The sequence below is a fragment of the Tachypleus tridentatus genome, chromosome 9 (genome assembly GCF_004210375.1).
Source record: "Tachypleus tridentatus isolate NWPU-2018 chromosome 9, ASM421037v1, whole genome shotgun sequence".
Lineage (NCBI taxonomy): Eukaryota > Metazoa > Arthropoda > Merostomata > Xiphosura > Limulidae > Tachypleus > Tachypleus tridentatus.
Window position 1 is genome coordinate 70,802,239 of NC_134833.1, and position 23,112 is coordinate 70,825,350.

The 23,112-nt window shown below is 32.8% G+C and overlaps 1 protein-coding gene across 1 annotated transcript in view; it reads right to left on the reverse strand.

Moving 5' to 3' along the window:
* Nucleotides 1-6,914: 6,914 nt before the first annotated feature.
* The window catches only part of LOC143227394 (uncharacterized), a 28,855-nt gene continuing 12,657 nt past the window's right edge, over nt 6,915-23,112 (reverse strand). Inside the window, exons 4-7 of the mRNA XM_076458845.1 lie at nt 16,068-16,183; nt 13,218-13,553; nt 8,888-9,157; nt 6,915-7,883 (exon numbers count right to left, since the gene is read on the reverse strand). Of these exons, the coding sequence (XP_076314960.1) occupies nt 7,600-7,883; nt 8,888-9,157; nt 13,218-13,553; nt 16,068-16,183 (1,006 nt within the window). The 3' untranslated portion in view covers nt 6,915-7,599. The remainder of the gene's footprint in view (nt 7,884-8,887; nt 9,158-13,217; nt 13,554-16,067; nt 16,184-23,112) is intronic.

Genomic DNA, 23,112 nt, shown 5'->3' on the forward strand with positions numbered 1-23,112 from the left:
TCTTCCCACATGTGCTGGATGGACTGCTAAGTTTGTCCTTTAACAAAGATCACCAATGTTTCATCTTTCAAGTCAAATCTTATCTTTTAAATTGCATGGGATTGTTTATTATGATTTCAGTAATTGTAACACAACTGTTTCTATTACGATGTTGATGAATGTATGAAATTCAGAGATATTTCTTCAGTTGCTTCTATAAGAATTATATATCCTATATATATATATTACAAATTATATTTATCATTCACAAGACTATTGGTAAATCATGCTAATAAACTGATGTTTTAGTATTAGGATTAATGACCATATTTGGAGATTTTGACAACTATAATGATTACATGGGTATTACGATGGTGTTATTGCCTTAAATGTTTCAGACGTTGTATAGTATTTCTTGTACACTGAATCCGAAAATGATATTCATTTTTCTCCATCATGTACAGATATTGTACACCATATGAACATTTACATAAGTGAATCATTTTCACTGAAACTGGGGCACATTTTGTTATACTTCAAGTGTTGACAACTACTGGATATAGATTTCTCCAGATCAGTCAAGACACGAGTTTTATTAATCATTCTAGAACCCAAACATAATAATATAAAATGTTAATAAGTATTAATAAGCCTTTGAAGCCCAGTATTAGCCTTTTCATTCTTCGCTATAAACTTATAGAATAGTTTAGGCCAGGAAAGGGGGTGCAGATGTCTGGATGGGCACCATATAATTTCAGCATATATTATTTATATCAATGCAGCCAGATGATATATCAAACTTAAATAACTATTATAGATTGCTGACTTGTAGCTACAAGAAACAGGAAATAATCTTTTATTGAAATTATTTATTGTTCAAAGGTGTACACTTTATAGTGTAACAGTGCAAACTATGAAAAGGAGGGGGACAGCAGCTGCACCACTCCTGAAATGCTAGTGAGTTTGTTGTGTATGTTCCTGGTTGAAACTTGATACAACACCAATGAACATGTGGTCATACATTGTTTGGTTACTTTGATAAGTTTTGCTTTTGGGTTAAGGAAAGGACTTGAATGTTGTGATAAAGGTTTTTGTCATTTGGTTCCTTCTTATTTTAAAAAGTGATAATGATACAAACACACACACATATACTCACTGTTGCATTGTGCGCTATATAAGGCAAGATAGTATCTCCAGGACTGAGTGCTAGGTGACGCAAAATCCAGATGGCACGATATGGACGGGGATTACCACAGAATCGAACAAAGAGCTTTGCAGACTTTCCTGCTATAGCATTTAATGTTTTGTTCACAGGATCAACCTCAGGTCTACCTGACAAAGAACCAGAAGAAATTTGGCATAGGTTTCAACGTACCCCATATAACAAGGTTTTATGAAATCACACAGAGGAAAAAAATGTTTCAAATATGTTTAAGATTTGGTTTTAACTATAATTTCTACTGAACAGAACTCCAATTAAAGTATTTTCCCAATATGCTTTATATATTAAGTACAATATGTATCTTAGACTTACAGAGTATAATTATTTTTAAACATAAAACAATTTAAAAATATTCCAAGCAGTTATCAAGAAAGAGAAAATTAACTGAAGAACTCAATCGAAACACTGCTCACTAAAACATGTATAACAATGGGCAATAAAATAACTACAATTTTAACATTTAAAATTGTATTTGGTATTTTAAGGCTACCTTTACACACCTACTTTTGAAAGAAAAAAAGCAAAAATCTAAGTCCACCCTTTATTTTTCAGAAAATCAATTTCCCTTCTTGCTGTTATCCACTACTATTGATAATTCATTCTATAAGTGAATCACTTTGTCAGAAAAACAAAAATGTCTTAACTAGATCCTACAGCATGTCTTTTCCAAATCCAATGATCCTATCATCTCTAGACTGTAGTACAAAGAATGATCACACAAAATTTCATTTAAATTATAGAAGTTGAGAAAAAAGGTACCAAATTCAAATTAATGTTAAAATTTCTTTTGATATCTCTGTATGACATTTTGCTGGAATATAAGCATACTATTGTTAATGATTTTGTCATGATAAGAACATTACATTTTATTAAAAATAGTAAATATAGCATTATTATTCAACTAAATATTCTACTTTTATGTATAACCTATAGATGTTTATAATCTACATAATTAATATACTGGTACTTGTCGACTATTAAGTCTCTAAACTGTCCAGTCAACAAATAATAATTTTTGCAATTTTCTTTTCTATGGTTTATGGTAGAATAATAAGATAAGCTCTTTCACTTTAACAACTCTTGTTGTCTTATTTCAATGACTACTGCATCCTTATTAATACTGAAAATAAACCATAGACTCTCCAGCAGTTTGAGTTACATAGAGTAAAATCCTTTCAAACTATAGACTTGCTCTCACAAATGATCATGATGAATCACATTTTCTTTGGACCACAAAACTTCTGCTATGTTGTATTTTGGGTTATATATTTCTATTACATTGTGCTTTCATAAAAGTTCAGTCTCTGGTGACATAATTAGTTGGTACTGTACAGAGGTTTCCTAGTTATAACCTGTGAATCTATTCAAGGCAGTCTAAAATCACATCTGAGTTTACACATGAAGCTTATTTCCAATATGCTTTCTTTCTATCTCATATGTACCAATTATCCACACATCATAATGTGCATAGAAGCTTTCCACAGTGAAGTTGACTTCAAACTTTTATCTTGGTGTTCACATCAACCCATCTTCTTTTTCTTCTCTAGAGGCAAATTCATACCTTTTTTCATTCCCAAATTGGGTTAAACAATTGTATGTGTAGAACTTGTGCAGGTCAATATATATCTTGAGAGTAAATCCATGGACTCCTATAATAGTTTCTTTAAATAATGAAATTATTATCTCAGTTTGGACAAATGGAATACTCTTAGTTGAACTTCGTCCCAGTTAATCCTTTTTTCATGATCTTTATTGATCTGATTTGCCTCAAATTTCCATCTTTACAGTATTGCCTCCTTGGTTTATTAACAGACATTGATTATTCATAGCCTTGACTGTAATGGTCACATTTCCCATATTTATACTACTTCCCTTTTATTAACATTATTTTGAAAGAGTTACAGTCATTAGCAATATGTAATTTCAAGTTATATATAAAAGTTCTGTTGCCCTGTAGTTTATTTTCTCCATGCTGCATAATTAGTGGTCTAACTAATCCTTTCAGTTCTTATATACTATCACCAGGGCTACTTGGTGTTTACATACTACTCAAGCTGATAATCCTGTAACTCCTAGATGGTTTGGTGTGATTTGAATTTTGCACAAAGCTACTCAAGGGCTATCCGCACTAACCATATATAATTTAGCAGTATGAGACTAGAAGGAAGGAAGGTCATTACCACCCACTACAAACTCTTGGGCTACTCTTTGACCAATGGATATAGTAGAATTGACCGTCACATTATAACACCCCCACAACTGAAAGGGCGAGCATGTTTGGTATGATAGAGATTGAAACCTGCAACCCTTAGATTATGAGTTGAGTGCCTTAACCATCTGGCCATGATGGGCATAACTCCTAGATGGTGTCTTTAGTCGCTTATCTGTGACTTTAATAAATATAAATCCCATCACAACATGCAGAGTTTCCTTTAAAGATGTATATCTAATTTATTTCAGCTTTATTCTTATATCATCACATGTCATGGCACCTATGGATTGGTGATATGCCAACAAATCTACCATTTCATATGGATCACACAGGAAAATAATTGGTCAAGCCTTTCCAAATCTTTTGCAAGTTTGACCAAATTTGATTCTTTCCTGTGTACCCTGTTACAGGCCTTTCCTTTGGATAAGTATTCTGTTTGGTGTATCATTCTAAACCTTTTACCTTTTCAACAATGCAGTTTCCAATGCTTGTTAGTTTTTACAACTCTCAACTGTAAGGTTACTAAATGTTATTAAAGCTGGTCATTTTAAATAAATAGCTTCTTGCTCCCTATTCCACTTGTTCACTTTGAAAAATATTTCAAAATGAGTTTGATATACTTTTCAATGGTACCTTTCCACCATAGTCCATTGATTTCTTGACAGGATAGTGTTAATGAATTGGCTGGCTAAACTCTGGAACTGGTTTTGGTAGTAACATAACTGGCAGAGATGTGGCTAAATTCTTTAAAGATTTGAGGCTCACACCCATAAGCACAAAATGTTTTGTATTTCAGTATGATCATAGTTTTGGATTTGGATTTTGAAGACACCAACTAAAGATTCAGAGCACTTTCAAGTATAATTGGGGCACAGGCCCCCTGTGCCAGTGACTAATGATGCCTCTGAAAACTGGAGCAGTCCAGGAAGGTCCTGCAGTCACAAACAGCATGATGGCAGGGTAACAGTTGTTGACTATATTAAATATTAAATAAATTTTAGATTGGAATTCTTGAGTGAATTCAGAAAGAGGTGTAGCTTGATCTTTGCATTTACCATTTCTTTTTCCAAGTGTCTTATTCTGTCATTTGATTATTTTCTTTATTTTATTATATAGCCTTTCTGTACCATTTCAATGTTCTTGTAATCTCTTTTTCTACATCTCCAGTAGCTTTATCAATCTTGTGCTCAATCACATGGACTTTTGTTTTCAATTAATATTCAAATATTGTCTCATTCTTTTAACTCCTTCTCTAAATTCATGTCTCTCACCTATTGATAACCTTTCACAGTTTTCTACAAATTTCTTCTTAACTTTTAACTGTATCTACATTTTTATTAACCTTCTTAATCTCTCTCTTTAAATATTCATTTCCAGCCTCTTTCTGTTTTCTTTAGGAAGGCAGCTAATCATCACCAGCCACTGCCAACTCTTGGGCTATTTTTATACCAATGAGTAGTTGGATTGACTGTCACATTATAACGCCCCCACAACTGAAAGGGCGAGCATATTTGGTGTGATGGGAAATCGAACCCACGACACTCAGATTACTCAGAACAACAAAAATATAGAAATTAAATAATAAGTGAAATATCACCAGGCTCTCTTCATCAGGTTGAGAACTTATCTCTACTCTTAGAATAAACATATAAAAAACTTGGTAATTGTTTAATCTATCCTTTAATTTCAATTGATAACAAGGATAAGGATTTGGTGATTGGTGCTTAATTACAGTAAGTGCTGGATAACGCATTTGATATATCATGCTTTGGATCACACGCTTAATATAAATCTGGACTAAACAATGGCATGATGGTGGAAAATTTATCTCTACTCTTAGAATAAACATATAAAAAACTTGGTAATTGTTTAATCTATCCTTTAATTTCAATTGATAACAGGGATAAGGATTTGGTGAGTGGTGCTTAATTACAGTAAGTGCTGGATAACACATTTGATATATCATGCTTTGGATCACACGCTTAAAATAAATCTGGACTAAAGATAGGCATGATGGTGGAAAATTTACTTATGTTACCAAAGCAGTACTCTTTTGCTATTAAAAACTTGTATAATTTTGAGGTGTATTTATAGACCCATTCATTACAAGTCAAGAAAGTTACTTAACTATATACAAATCACTAGTTAATTCTTACTTAAAATACTGTTTAAACTTTTGATTTATTTCAAGGAATTTAGAGAAGATCTAGAATGGAATAGTTCACTTATGAAAATATGTAATATCTTATTTTATTTTTAGAAAAGACAGAAGTTAGGTGAACTAATCAATCTTTACAAGATTATTCAGGAAATCAATAAAATAAAAACCTCCGATTTCATTGTACTCTATTTTGAAGATAATAGGACAAGAAAGCACAAGTTTAACGATTGAAAAAGACAGCCTAGGTTCCAGTTACAATAATTTTTATTTTATTTTGATGACAGGATTATAGAATGAGTTTCTGTCAGCAGCAGCGAATATTGGTTGTTTGTTTGTTTTTGAATTTTCTCACAAAGCTACTTGAGGGCAAACTGCACTAGCTGCCCCTAATTTAGCAGTTAAGACCAGAGGGAAGGCAGCTAGTCATCATCACCCACCGACAACTCTTGGGCTACTCTTTTACCAACGAATAGTAAAATTGACCGTCACGTTATAACGCTCCCATGGCTGAATAGGCGAGCATGTTTGGTGCGATCGGGATTCAAACCCACGACCCTAGGATTAGGAGTCTAGCGCCTTAACCACCTGGCCATGCTGGGACCACTAGTGAAAAAGAGCACTTTACAATGGTTTTAACAGAAGAATCAATTATTTTTCTGAAAAATAAACGGTGCGTTTAATTTTTTTTACTTTTCTTAAAGGCGGGTGTACGAGTACAATCTTAAAGGACTTAATGGTTTGTTTTGTCCATATGATATGTTAATAAAAATCAAAAACAATTTATTCATCCCATACATTAGATATATTTTTATTAGACTAATGTGACCAGTTTTCGAGTTGCCTGTCTCGCCGTCCTCCACAAATTTTAGGGGACGCGAAAATATCCCGTTTTGGGATATAATGATCTCATACATTCCACATTATCAAAGCTAAAGCGGTAACCATTACCATACTATGAGTATACATAAGATTTATCGTGTCCTCATATAATATCTGTCATTTTCATATGTAAACATCCAAATCTATAGATAATCATATACTTTTAAAGATATTTTTAATACAAAATTAGCTTGTTTATTATTTCATAACACACCGTCAGACGTCAGCCATTGACCTTTAGATTAGGAAATCATTGAAATGTCGTATATTAGCATTCAGTACGTAGTAATATTGCTAAAGCTGACAAAACAGTATGAAATTAGTTTGCTTTATTTCGAAATATGAGTTTTAAAATATATCTTCAAATAAGAATTGTAATGATTGATGTATTTTTCATGAATGTCTAATGATTTAATGGTATGTATTTTTCATGAATGTCATTCCAAAACGCACCCTGATTTGTATAAGAAAATAATGTTTAATGAAAAGTATAATAATAAAATGGTATACATTTTTATGAAGTTTTAATTTTTTAATGTAACAGTTTTTTATTTATCAGTTAGGTTTACTTTGTTTTGAACTTCCCGCAAAAATACACGAGGACTATCTACAGTAGTCATCCTTAACTTAGCAGTGAGAGAGAAACCAGAGGGAAGGCAATTAGTCATCTCCACCCACCCCGAACTCTTTGCTCTTTATCAACAATAATGCAATTGACCATCACGGATGAAGGGCGAGCATATTTGGTGGGAAGGGAATCCGAACCTATGAGCTTCAACTTGCAAGTAAAGCACCCTAACCATCTGGTATGCCAGGTCCCCTCATCAGTTAGGTGTCCCACTTTGGACTCCAGAAAATCTAGTCTCTTTATATTAAAGTTGTTTTACTTTTCAAATAATTCAATCATCCGAATTTCCATTTTTAAAAATATTTACCTTTACTTCCCTACCAGCCTAGTTTTCGTTTGGCATAAATAATAATCACCCCTTACTTTGACATTCATATCTTTTGCTTGCCTCCACTCAAGTTTCATTTAATCACGTAGTATTATTTTTCAAAGTGTTCAGTTATCATAATTTTGAATGAATATCTATGAACTACCTATACTTGTATGTCGGCCCAGTTTTGGTGAAGTATAAATAGTAATCACCTTTTTACTTTGACATTAATATCTTTTGTTTGAGCTGTATACAATCTTCGTCCAATAGTGTTAGACGCGATACATTTGTACTGTCCAGCATCAGAGTAGAGAACTGTATCCAACAATAAGTCTTTCTCTATACTAACGCCCTCTAGTCGACTGTTTTCTCTAATTCTTGTCCAACAATAAGATGGGGGCGGTTTTCCATCGGCTTTACATTCTAATCGGAAAGGATCGCCTGCATCAGCTTCTAGAACATCAGGGGGTTCTTGAACAATTTCAGCACCATCTTTTGAAAACACACATAAAGAGCTAATTAACAAATGTAAACCCAAAACATAATTAAAATGGTAAGTAAGATTGTCATTGTTTGCGAACGTTTCAATTCTAATGCGTAATATTCATTTTCATAACTCGAAAATAATTACAATAAATTTTAATTTGCCGTCTCATAAAAATGGAACAAAGTACTACAATATTATTGAATGATTCATTGCTTAATAGTTCGTGAAAAATGGATAAAATATTTCCTGCTTTTCTTTAAATGTTTTTTTTAAATAAATAATTACCTTTTTTTTCATATCGAGAATATAGGGCTATATGCTGTGTCCTTCGAGAGGAATCGAACGCCTGATTTTAGCGTTGTAACTCGGAAGACTTACCGCTGTTCCAGCGAGGGACAGAGAAGATAAAACAATCCATTTACAATTATTCTGATATTCGTACTCTGGTGATTTTTTAACTAATAAATACAATTTTATGAATTTGTATAGTGATTATTCGAATTTGTTTAAACCTTAAAATAACAAAATCTGTTCAATTTATTACAATACTAAGCGATTTATTTTTCAACATATTTTGTAGCCTCTATGATTTTGGTTTACTTCCTTGTTTTATTGAATTTCGTGCAAAACTATCCGAGAGCTATCTACGCTAGCTGTTTCTATTTTATAAATGATAGACAAGAGTGGAGACAGCTAATCAACACTATCCACTGCCAACTCTTAGGCTACTCTTTTACCAATAAAAGTTGGATTGGCTATCACATTATAACACCCTTACAGCTGAAAGGGCGAACATGTTTGATGACGGGATTCAAATCCGCGATCCACAAATTGCGAGTCGATCATTTTAAGCACCAGACCATTATTTTGGTAACACATGTATGTAAAAAACAATAAAGTTGTTCCTGTGGGAAAAAAGGAAGTTTTTTCACGGTGATCTGCTACTATATATTTTGTCGTGTGTAAATAAATTCTGTATGTCACATAATATTTTTAGAATAGTACTTACACCGAACATTTAAAAAATAGCCAAATGACGAAAACGATCCAAACTGGTTCTCTGTAATGCACTTGTACCAACCAGAATGATGCCTGCTGATGGATGTAAAGTTCAGAACACCGTCTACAGAGGACGCTAAGGGCAATGTTCCCTCGTCTTTCAGCCATTTCGCAACGCTTGGAGGGTTAGCATCAATGTCACACTGAAGAGACACGAACATACCCTCGACTACAGGGAATCCAAACGGTGGTTCCCGACTAATGGAAAATGATGGTACATCTATAAGGACAAAAATAATGATAGTAATAATTAAGAAAATTAATTATTGCGTTTTTTTCTGATCTTTGTTTAGAACTAGACGATAGAATTCTAATGTTATCATGTACTGATACTTCAACACATTTTCTTATTTATAAGTAAAATATATATAAATACGTGTCTTATGATATTATTATTTAGATATGTGTATATACATACATATATATATATAGAGAGAGAGAGAGATTTTCCTCATAGATTGATATCTCTATACTAAAACACTTAACTATATGCATGGAAATTTTTGTCCCGAGAAAAACAGAAGGTCGTGAAGTATTAAATATATATTTCATTAGGTATATATATATATATTTCTGGTCATGTTTGTCACGATGAGCGTTGATGATCGCTTCTGTGATAATGTTTACTAATTTATATCTCTGAAAGTTTTGTTTTGTTTGTTTGTTGTTAAACACAAACATACAAAAAGGGCTATCTGTGCTGTGCCATCACAGGTATTGAAACTCGGTTTCTAGGGTTAGAGGCCGTCAGATGTGCTGTTGAGCCTAATCTAATTATTGTAATTTTAGTTTTTATTATGCCTCACCTGTGAGATTCATTTTAAAACATTTATCCTTTGAACTGCAACTCTAATTGAAAGCTAATATTCTCGTTTCACAGGCCTGTGTTTCTGTTTCTGTTTGTTTAGCAGCTATTGTTGTTCTACAGCTAGCAAACACATTATTAGCACGGTCATTCTTTCTTTATAAACACGAGGCTGATTAGGTGAGACAGTGACATCATAAGAATTCGTTTGCGTATAAAAGAATTGATCATATGTTTAAATAATGAACAAGTTTCTATCATCGTTAATTCTAACTCATTTGATGTTCTTAATATATCTGTAATTAAAGAAAAATAAGTGTCGTTATTGCTGGAGCCCTTGATTCATGCTTCATACACACAAATTCTTTACAATGTAATTAAAATCAGCTAAATCACTCACTGGTTCACATGTTCTATTAGAATTTTATAGCAAACAATCATTGATTTAATTATTTTCTCATACTGAAAATTGTGAATATTATCAAAACAAATGTGAGGACCAGTCTATAAATGGATTTTCCACATGTCACTAAATTAGACACAGTTACTTATCACAATGTTCATGGTTTAACGATACACACACAAGAATTCAAAGTTATAATCATTACAACATAAAAAACATTTTACCAATGCCATAGACCGACTGTGAAAGTAAAAACCGCATATAAAAATAACGTGATTAAATTGAAAAATCAGAGAGGCTCAAATTTAAAAAAATAGGGGGACTCGGATAATATGAGAAAAAATAAATAAAATCTGAAATATAAAACTTGACATTACCAGAGGGCATTCAAGAAACATGTTAAAACAGAAAAAAAAATCAAAAAATAACACTAAGATGAATTTATCTTTAGATTTCTTTTCAGTCTGTGAGGTAAACTCGTGCAAATGCTCTTTCTTCCTTTTTATCTTTTATGAAGAAAATGTATATTCAACTGAATATACATAAGGTATAATAAGGTATATACTGAATAAGGCTTGAAAACTTTTTACAGATTATCACTATCACACTAGTAAACTTACAGAAACAAGTGAACCATCAGGAATCTCGTAGAAAGTTGTACTCAATTTGTCTGCGATTACTTTTATGCACTATATTATCAATGAATTCGTAAATATTCCATTATTAAGTGGAATCGTTTATGACATTAGTAAATCAAGATTTTACTTGCTACCGAAATTTGTACTGCATGCAATAAAATTAAAACATTTTAGTGTGTTTAGAATATTTTAAAGCGTTTACCATAAATTCTTTATTTTTATCATTTTTTGTTCTTTAATTACCCTCAAATAATCCTAAGTCGTTGTTGTTCTTGTTTTGAATTAAGCACAAAGCTACACAATAGGCTATCTGTGCTCTGCCCACCACGGGTATCGAAACTCGGTTTTTAGCGTTGTAAGTCCGTGGACATACCGCTGGGCCAATGGGGGGCAATCCTAAATCTAAAAATATTTTTGAAAACTTCAGAGAGACATTGAAGCAAAACTATTCTGTATTATATTGGTTTGTTTGGAATTTCGCGCTAGCCGTCCCTAATTTAGCAGCGTAAAACTAGGAAACAGCTAGTCACCACCGCCCACACCAACTCTTGGGCTACTTTTTTACCAACAAACAGTGGGATTAACTGTCACATTATATTACTCCCACAGCTGAAAGGATGAGTATGTTTGGTGTGATGGAGATTTGAACCCGCGAGCCTCAGATTACGAGTCGAGCGCCCTTACCACCTGGCCATGGCGGGGCCCTGTTTTTGAAGACAAATCTCAACAGAAGACACATCTCAAAGATATTCAGAATATTGAAGCTTTCATTAAGAAAATTTTGTTCACACAAGTCGGATTTATTATACCTTATATTTGTATTCGGCTTAATAACTTCCATGAACAAATTTACAATTTTTAGCCTTTATTTACCAGTTCAGTGAAATCGCAAATATCATTATTTGTCTTAGCTACAATTTACAAATACTTCCTTTTCCGGGTTTCTCATTAAACAACGTATTAAGAACGTATATTAATTCTGGTATATTATTTTACATAAATAATCTCCTGCAACATATTGGCTAATACAAAGACAGCTATAGTAGTTCGTTGGTTTATTCATCACAAAGAACTTTTTCAAAGGTGTGTCATCATATTATAATATAATTCTTGTTTGTATGATACTGGAAAATATTTTTATTACACGATATGCAACCCCAACTTCGCGAAATTTTTATCCTGTGTGCACATAAAATTGCAAAAAGAGGTCACGATTTTCCCGTTTCGCCTCCATTTCCCTTCACGAAGAACTTTTTGTTTTCCATTCTCATGGTGCAGATATGACGTCATGAATACCTCTCACGGAAATCTAAGGCCTGGCATGGCCAGGTGGTTAAAGCACTTGACTCGTAATCTGAGGGTCGCGGGCTCGAATCCCTGTCACACCAAACATGCTCCCCCTTTCAGCCGTGGGAGCATTATAATGTGCGGTGAATTCCACTATTCGTTGGTAAAAGAGTAGCACAAGAGCTGGTGGTGGGTAGTGATAACTAGCTAGCTGCCTTCCCTTTAGTTTTGTACTGCTAATTTAAGGATGGCTAGTGTAGATAGCCCTCATGTAGCTTTGCGCGAAATTCAAAACAAACTAAACCGCAGATGTAATGTACTGGCGTACTATATATATGAATATAATTGCACTTATGTTGCACGTCCATGTAAATACTTCACTAGGTGTGGATATAGGAGTGTTTTCTGCAGTTGTTTTTATTAACCACTACTTTGCCCCTGTTGATGGATCTTCACCAAATTTGGCATGAAGGTTTGTTTGGTCCATGATGAGATGCATGCAAACTAACGATTTCACATTTTATCTCTTGATGTTTTTATGGACGTTTGGGTTGCTGTTTGTTTGTTTTTAATTATATATAAAAGAAACAACTTTATGTCCTAAGATAACCTTTCATTAATCATGTATTTACTTAACTTCCGTCCAGGGCATAGGTACCTCAGCTAACACTTTTAATAGCACACATTAAGCTAAGTCAAAGCAGTAATATCCTTTGTTTAATTTTCCCACTTTCTAAACATAACTAATACTGTCGAGTAAATATTTAGACTGATATTTTAATTCAATACAGCGACTTTAATCCAACTTCTGACCAGCAAGCTTAATAGCCCAATAAGTAGTGAAGCTGTTCAAGCAGCAAGAGTTGATCTGACTTAACGTAAATTATCCTTGAAGCAGAATATTTTATGCTGTGTAATATATGGCGTACATGAAGATATTACTTTAAAGGTTGTTCGAGTACATTACATAAGACTAATTACAGAATCAATAATTCACAATATTATATTCTTTCTAATTCACGTATTTGAGGTTTACCACAAATACTTTTACAACTTATTTTAACTGTTAGGATTACTTACTTTATTTGTACACAGAAATAAAGTTAGATTCTCATATTAACAATACATGACAGAAAATAGTACTTACATAAAACGTCCAGGGAGGCACTGACGGTGACGGCTTGAGGCCACAACTCGTGGTGGACGTAACAGACGAGGTCCTTTTTATGAAATGTTCTTGTCACATTAAATGTCACCACACTCCAGCTAACGTACGTATTCTTTTCAGGGAGGAATTCAACAAGAAGTTCACTATTGGAAGAAATGTTTTTTGTGTCTAAAGACCAGTGGATTTGCTCCACTGGAGGTACAGCATGACGAGCCACGCACTTTACAGATAAAAGGGTCAGTTCTTTAACCGATATTGTTGCTTGAGAAGGTAGTTTCTTTTCTTCGATTTCAAGAAATGGATCATCTGGTGGGTCTGAAAATCAAAAATTTATTTTTTCTTTTATAATTCTTAATAAAACCAAGAGAAAAAGAGAACTTGTATCTGCCTTTTTTTTTCCGTTATTACAATACTGTGTTTATTTCCCAATCTGCTGCTTTATGTCAGCAACACATTTCAATTAAATAAAAGACAAAACAGAACAATGTATTAATAATAAATTTAAGCATATACGTAGGAACCTATTTGGACTTTTTATGCATATCTGTATTTGGAATTATAAATTTACCAAACAAGCCCTCAGCCCTACCACATACACTTATAATTATTGTTCAACTAATATTTTATTGCCCGTTACATCTATGCATGTTAGCTTTCTCTAACATATATATATATATATATATCATTACAATATACAAACTTGTGAAATAACAAGACGATATATAGATACGTTTGCCGTCTATTCCTATTTATTTGAGTCTAAAATATGCTCATTTGTGATGTCTTTAGCTGTCATTGAATTTTTTGTTTTTTCAGTCCAAACTTGCTTTCTGCCTCTCGCAATGCATAAAGTAAATGATAGCCTGCAGTTTGTTTCACTGAGAAAAATATATATAATTTCAAACAAGAAACGCAAAGATGGTTAAAATTGGGAAGTAAGTGATCAGAGAAAATCATTTGATTTATAATACTTTATTGTAAACGTTTCGAGTAAACGTTACATATATATAACTTACTGTTTGTAAAGGAAGATGAGTAAGTTGTACCAGTGAAGAAACATACAGTATTTGTTTTGTTTTAAATTAAGCACAAAGCTACACAATGGGCTATCTGTGCTCTACCCACCACGGGTATCGAAACCCGGTATTTAGTGTGTAAGTCCGCAGACATACCACTGGGGGGACCCATACAGTATTAAAACTAGACCAAACCTTTATTTTGAATCACTTTCATGTGACATTATTGTTTTAGAATTCGTGAGCCATTGAAAAGACATACTGTGTCAAATATAAAATGTTTGAGTATTGTTTCGTAAACATCACATCTTAGGTAATTATGTTTGCATATGTAATATTTTTATGTCAGTCAGGAAGGAAGGTCCTGCATGAATAATTTGTAAAATAAAGTGGATATTAGTTACCAGTAATTGTGCGTTACTTAAAAAATCTATAACTTTAAAAGAGTTTTAGAGATACTACTAAAAATAAGTTATCGAACAATGAAATGCATGTTTTAAAGTAAAATAACTCATAAACAGCCACATGTTCACAACACAGAACTTATCAATCCTTCCAAGCTTCACGAATCGATCGACAGTTGGACAAGTAATCTACCACGGCATACTGTGATGAGACAAAGCTAAAGTAGCGTTATCAAATAAGGCTGAGTAGGCAATAATAGCTAAAGATTTTTTTACACGATAAAGCAGAACGCTTGGTTGGAATATAAAAAAGTCTGATATGCGTTCAAAATACAATATCGATCATAAATCACAGTCTGAGGTACCAAAACACAAGTTTTCAAGACATGTCCCGATAGAGAAGTACTTTTTTAGTTTATATGTTATATTTATAAATACCATTACATTATTATGTATAATAAGTTCATTGTGGAGCCTTTTAAATCATACAATTAATGAAATTAATTTTATTACTATACCGATCAAGCATGGATACTACCATTTATTTTACAAACAATTGCGTGGTATTTTCTCTCATTTTATAGTTTGCCCTTCAGTAGTACAGCGGTATGTTTGCGAATTCACATTGATAAAAACCTCGTTTCAATACCCGTGGTAGGCAGAACACAAATAGCCCATTGTGTAGCTTTGCAGTTTAGTCTCAAAATGTATGGCTTTACTTTTTAATTAGTTCTATCAAATGTTCAGTTCCATTACAACCGGAATTCTGAACTGACTATTTCGTGAAGTTCATTTCCTTAAAAGGAGTACAGCGGTAAGTCTACAGATTTACAACGCTAAAATTAGGGGTTCGATTCCCCTCGGTGGGTTCAGCAGGTAGCCAGATGTGGTTTTGGTATAAGAAAACACACACACACACACACACTCCTTAAAATTTCCCTTCTCTTAAGAATATCTTAAGACAATCCATTCCATAGGCCAACCATCCTGCTATAAAAATAAAATTCTGTAAGCTGAATATGGCTTTTTCTTTACCTGAATCTTTATTTCTGTCGCCTGGTTCTATAATTCTGGCTGTTAAGTGTGAAAAATGTTGATTTATCACTATTATTAATTATTTTTACAATCTTAAACATCTGAGTCAGACCCCCTCCAACCCTTCCTTTTTCACGAGGAAATAATTTTAAGGATCTTAATCTCTCCTTGTATGTCAACTACTCCATCCCAGGTACCATTTTAGTAACTCTCCTCTGAACCCTTTCCAAAAAAGCCAATGTCTTTCCTAAGATAAGGAGCCAAAGACTGAACACAATATTCTGAATGTGTCCTAACTAGTAATTTATACAATTAAATTATAACCTCTGTAGACTTGTATTCAATATTTCTGTAGATACAACCTAAAATCCCACTTCCGCTACCACTAGCAACAGCATAATGCTTAGATGGTTTGAGAGACTGATCAACAGTTACACTAAGATCTCTTTCCTTTGAAACACTGTTGAGGTTATTTCCATTCAAATTATACCTATAATTCAAATTATTATAACCCATATGCATTATCTTACATTTATCATAATTAAAATCAATCTGTTATTTATTTTCTCAACTTAATAAATGATCTAAATTCTTTTGTAAAGCAGCAGCATCTTCTTCACAGCCAGTAACATCCAAGACTTTGATATTGTCAACAAATTTAAATAACTTATTGACAATTCCTTCATCTATATCATTATTATAAATCAAAAGGAGCAATGGTTCTAAGACAGAGACCTGGGGTACACCATTTATAACATTAATCTAGTTTGGCTGATCTTAATTTATAACAACTCTCTGCTTTCTTCCATCAAGCCACTCTTTTGTCCAATTAGTTAACTTATCTTCCACACTATATGTGGTACCCCGTGAAATGTTTTCTGAAAATCAAGATACACTTAATCCACCCCTTCACCAGGGTCTATATATGCAGTAACATTATCAAAGCATGTCAAAATATTTGTAAGGCAAGATTTTCCCTTAAACTTTGTTAAATGACTTTGCATAGTATCTTTATCAGACTTTCCAAAACTCTTTCCCCAACTCATATGAGATTAATAGATCTATTATTACTGGGACAACTTCTATTAGCACCCTTGCATATAGAAGTGACATTAGCTAATTTCCAATCTGTTGCTACTTGTTCACTATTCAAAGACTTACCAAGTTAACAATGCAAAGCAATTTCTATACTAAAAGTATAACAGTGAAAAATAAATGCAATGTTTGTTAAACAACATAATAGTAATATGATTGTTTAAAGCTTTCCGCAGTCTTTCTAGAAATTTGTTACGGCCAATGGAAATCATTTAAGCAGCTCCAGTAGTGTACTTTGTATGAGCCAGACATCTAAGATACATTGCTAGAGCTCATATTATGAATAGAGTCAAGCAATAGCGCATTACCAGTAACATAGCCCAAAACTAATGTTTATAAAGAAGGAAAATAAACGAATTCTAGAATTGTACAATATAAAATTAAAATATTGATACACTAATTAATAGTCGCCACAGAAGCCAGCCCGGAAGTTCAACGTGAGTCCAAAAAATCATTCCGAAAAGGTTTGGGTTGTTTTTATTAGGCAAAAACAGAAACATTTGGCACTATTTTCAAGGTCTAGCTCGCTGGATCAGAACCACAACCAAACCCAAGACTATGAAAGCCAATGTAGTGAAGTTAACATGGACGAGTAGCTGAAAGTAATAAATAAAATTAAAGTAAAGGTGCTAAAGTTCAAGAAGGTTCAATAATAATAGAAAAGGAAGCTACAACAATGTTAAATATGTCAATAAAAGCAATTAGCAAAATATAATGTAATTCAACTACCAATGTCAATCATACTATTCAGTTAATCTAATTAATTGAAACACATTTAACATAACACAAGCCATACAGCTAGTAGTAACTATTAGTAGTAACCAGTTAAACTAACAAAAATAAAAAATAATGGTGATCAGTTCATTATAGCGGTTTGATGTTGCTTTAACAATTTCTAAAAAACTTAAGTGTAGACGTGAAAGTTTTGACAAGGTTGTGAAATCCTGTAAGCATATTAAACTCATTATTATGAGCAAGAATATTGAATTTCTTAAAAATTTAATGATATTTATACTCAAAATTCATCAGAAGAAGCTGCAGTTGTGAAAAATGCAAATGAGTTTACGAGCACATAATACATACCACAAGTAGAATTTATTCTACTTCATATAATAAGTTGTGAATAGTTAACATTGTAATACAACTTAATTGGAATATTTGTATTTGGAAATGGAAAGTTTATAAACTGAAAAGTGTGGGTTTTATTAAAAACTTTTAGCACCAATATTTGATTAAGGTACCAAAATCTAACTCTAAGTAATGTGCTTTGCTTTCAGTGAAAGAGCTTTTCTGTTTGGGTTATGGCAAATAAATTTGTTCAGCTGTTGTCAAGAAAACATTGATAATTAAATACAAGAATATTGCCACTATATCTACAAGTGTAACCAGTGTACAAAGCTTTATCATAGACTTTCTTGCTAAGAACTCTTATATATATGCAAATTCACATTTGAACAAATATAAATCTGCAACTCCTGGGCTGAAGTCACTTTCCGTAGTAGCCAAATTTCAAAAATGCGTTGAAAGGTAATAAAGAGAAAGTTTAAAGCTGCAGCCATACCTCGTTTTGTTGAATGTTTCTGTTTACTTTCAAGTGAATTCTTCGCTCTTGTGTGTTTTAAGTGTCTCTTCAAACGAAGAACACAGTATTCTACAAGCATAAGGAGTTACAACCAAGACAAACAGTTTGTCAACAAGGGTACAGAGTTTCTGAGAGGGATAAAATAATTTTGTTTACAATAATAGGCAGTAACAAGTTGAAAAGAGGATAATCCAAACAGGATAAGCTAAAATTCGTAAGTTAGTGAAGTTTCATCAGTTTGATTGTCTTTGTTCTTGAGTTTACTATCCACTTTATTTCTTTTATATTACATCTTTTCCATTTCTTCAAATTCAAAGTCAGGGACCTCTGTGATCCATTTCCTGACGTTCCTCCAGTTATTGCTTTATGACTCTTAAAAAAGTTATCAGTGCACCTGAGAGTTATGATATTGTTTCAAATCAAGATATTGTGACACTGGTATAAACCAGGTTGTTGTAATATTAGCAAAAACCAAGATGTTGTAATAATACCACAAACCAAGTGCTGTGGTACTGCTAAAAGCTGAAGTGGTGTGAAAATACTATAAACCAGCATGTTATGATACTGCTAAAAGCTAGAATGTTGTGATAAACTACAAACCAGCATGTAATGATACTGCTAAAAGCTAGAATGTTGTGATAAACTACAAACTAGCATGTAATGATACTGCTAAAAGCTAGAGTGTTGTGATAAACTACAAACCACCATGTAATAATACTGCTAAAAGATAGAATGTTGTGATAAACTACAAACCAGCATGTTATGATACTGCTAAAAGCTAGTGTTGTGATAAACTACAAACCAGCATGTTATGATACTGCTAAAAGTTAGAATGTTGTGATAAACTACAAACCAGCATGTTATGATACTGCTAAAAGCTAGAATGTTGTGATAAACTACAAACCAGCATGTTATGATACTGCTAAAAGCTAGAATGTTGTGATAAACTACAAACTAGCATGTAATGATACTGCTAAAAGCTAGAATGTTTTGATAAACTACAAACCAGCATGTAATGATACTGCTAAAAGCTAGAGTGTTGTTATAAACTACAAACCAGCATGTTATGATACTGCTAAAAGCTAGAATGTTGTGATAAACTACAAACCACCATGTAATGATACTGCTAAAAGATAGAATGTTGTGATAAACTACAAACCAGCATGTTATGATACTGCAAAAAGCTAGAATGTTGTGATAAACTACAAACCAGCATGTAATGATACTGCTAAAAGCTAGAATGTTTTGATAAACTACAAACCAGCATGTAATGATACTGCTAAAAGCTAGAGTGTTGTTATAAACTACAAACCAGCATGTTATGATACTGCTAAAAGCTAGAATGTTGTGATAAACTACAAACCACCATGTAATGATACTGCTAAAAGATAGAATGTTGTGATAAACTACAAACCAGCATGTTATGATACTGCAAAAAGCTAGAATGTTGTGATAAACTACAAACCAGCATGTTATGATACTGCTAAAAGCTAGAATGTTGTGATAAACTACAAACCACCATGTAATGATACTGCTAAAAGATAGAATGTTGTGATAAACTACAAACCAGCATGTTATGATACTGCAAAAAGCTAGAATGTTGTGATAAACTACAAACCAGCATGTAATGATACTGCTAAAAGCTAGAATGTTTTGATAAACTACAAACCAGCATGTAATGATACTGCTAAAAGCTAGAGTGTTGTTATAAACTACAAACCAGCATGTTATGATACTGCTAAAAGCTAGAATGTTGTGATAAACTACAAACCACCATGTAATGATACTGCTAAAAGATAGAATGTTGTGATAAACTACAAACCAGCATGTTATGATACTGCAAAAAGCTAGAATGTTGTGATAAACTGCAAACCAGCATATTATGATACTGCTAAAAGCTAGAATGTTGTGATAAACTACAAACCAGCATGTAATGATACTGCTAAAAGCTAGAATGTTGTGATAAACTACAAACCAGCATGTTATGATACTGCTACAAGCTAGAATGTTGTGATAAACTACAAACCAGCATGTAATGATACTGCTAAAAGCTAGAGTGTTGTTATAAACTACAAACCAGCATGTTATGATACTGCTAAAAGCTAGAATGTTGTGATAAACTACAAACCACCATGTAATGATACTGCTAAAAGATAGAATGTTGTGATAAACTACAAACCAGCATGTTATGATACTGCTAAAAGTTAGAATGTTGTGATAAACTGCAAACCAGCATATTATGATACTGCTAAAAGCTAGAATGTTGTGATAAACTACAAACCAGCATGTAATGATACTGCTAAAAGCTAGAGTGTTGTTATAAACTACAATCCAGCATGTAATGATACTGCTAAAAGCTAGAATGTTTTGATAAACTACAAACCAGCATGTAATGATACTGCTAAAAGCTAGAGTGTTGTTATAAACTACAATCCAGCATGTAATGATACTGCTAAAAGCTAGAATGTTTTGATAAACTACAAACCAGCATGTAATGATACTGCTAAAAGCTAGAGTGTTGTTATAAACTACAAACCAGCATGTTATGATACTGCAAAAGCTAGAATGTTGTGATAAACTGCAAACCAGCATATTATGATACTGCTAAAAGCTAGAATGTTGTGATAAACTACAAACCAGCATGTAATGATACTGCTAAAAGCTAGAATGTTGTGATAAACTACAAACCAGCATGTTATGATACTGCTACAAGCTAGAATGTTGTGATAAACTACAAACCAGCATGTAATGATACTGCTAAAAGCTAGAGTGTTGTTATAAACTACAAACCAGCATGTTATGATACTGTTAAAAGTTAGAATGTTGTGATAAACTGCAAACCAGCATATTATGATACTGCTAAAAGCTAGAATGTTGTGATAAACTACAAACCAGCATGTAATGATACTGCTAAAAGCTAGAGTGTTGTTATAAACTACAATCCAGCATGTAATGATACTGCTAAAAGCTAGAATGTTGTGATAAACTACAAACCAGCATGTAATGATACTGCTAAAAGCTAGAGTGTTGTTATAAACTACAATCCAGCATGTAATGATACTGCTAAAAGCTAGAATGTTTTGATAAACTACAAACCAGCATGTAATGATACTGCTAAAAGCTAGAGTGTTGTTATAAACTACAAACCAGCATGTTATGATACTGCTAAAAGCTAGAATGTTGTGATAAACTACAAACCACCATGTAATGATACTGCTAAAAGATAGAATGTTGTGATAAACTACAAACCAGCATGTTATGATACTGCAAAAAGCTAGAATGTTGTGATAAACTGCAAACCAGCATATTATGATACTGCTAAAAGCTAGAATGTTGTGATAAACTACAAACCAGCATGTAATGATACTGCTAAAAGCTAGAATGTTGTGATAAACTACAAACCAGCATGTTATGATACTGCTACAAGCTAGAATGTTTTGATAAACTACAAACCAGCATGTAATGATACTGCTAAAAGCTAGAGTGTTGTTATAAACTACAAACCAGCATGTTATGATACTGCTAAAAGCTAGAATGTTGTGATAAACTACAAACCAGCATGTTATGATACTGCTACAAGCTAGAATGTTGTGATAAACTACAAACCAGCATGTAATGATACTGCTAAAAGCTAGAGTGTTGTTATAAACTACAAACCAGCATGTTATGATACTGCTAAAAGCTAGAATGTTGTGATAAACTACAAACCACCATGTAATGATACTGCTAAAAGATAGAATGTTGTGATAAACTACAAACCAGCATGTTATGATACTGCTAAAAGTTAGAATGTTGTGATAAACTGCAAACCAGCATATTATGATACTGCTAAAAGCTAGAATGTTGTGATAAACTACAAACCAGCATGTAATGATACTGCTAAAAGCTAGAGTGTTGTTATAAACTACAATCCAGCATGTAATGATACTGCTAAAAGCTAGAATGTTTTGATAAACTACAAACCAGCATGTAATGATACTGCTAAAAGCTAGAGTGTTGTTATAAACTACAATCCAGCATGTAATGATACTGCTAAAAGCTAGAATGTTTTGATAAACTACAAACCAGCATGTAATGATACTGCTAAAAGCTAGAGTGTTGTTATAAACTACAAACCAGCATGTTATGATACTGCAAAAAGCTAGAATGTTGTGATAAACTGCAAACCAGCATATTATGATACTGCTAAAAGCTAGAATGTTGTGATAAACTACAAACCAGCATGTAATGATACTGCTAAAAGCTAGAATGTTGTGATAAACTACAAACCAGCATGTTATGATACTGCTACAAGCTAGAATGTTGTGATAAACTACAAACCAGCATGTAATGATACTGCTAAAAGCTAGAGTGTTGTTATAAACTACAAACCAGCATGTTATGATACTGCTAAAAGCTAGAATGTTGTGATAAACTACAAACCACCATGTAATGATACTGCTAAAAGATAGAATGTTGTGATAAACTACAAACCAGCATGTTATGATACTGCTAAAAGTTAGAATGTTGTGATAAACTGCAAACCAGCATATTATGATACTGCTAAAAGCTAGAATGTTGTGATAAACTACAAACCAGCATGTAATGATACTGCTAAAAGCTAGAATGTTGTGATAAACTACAAACCACCATGTAATGATACTGCTAAAAGCTAGAGTGTTGTTATAAACTACAAACCAGCATGTTATGATACTGTTAAAAGTTAGAATGTTGTGATAAACTGCAAACCAGCATATTATGAT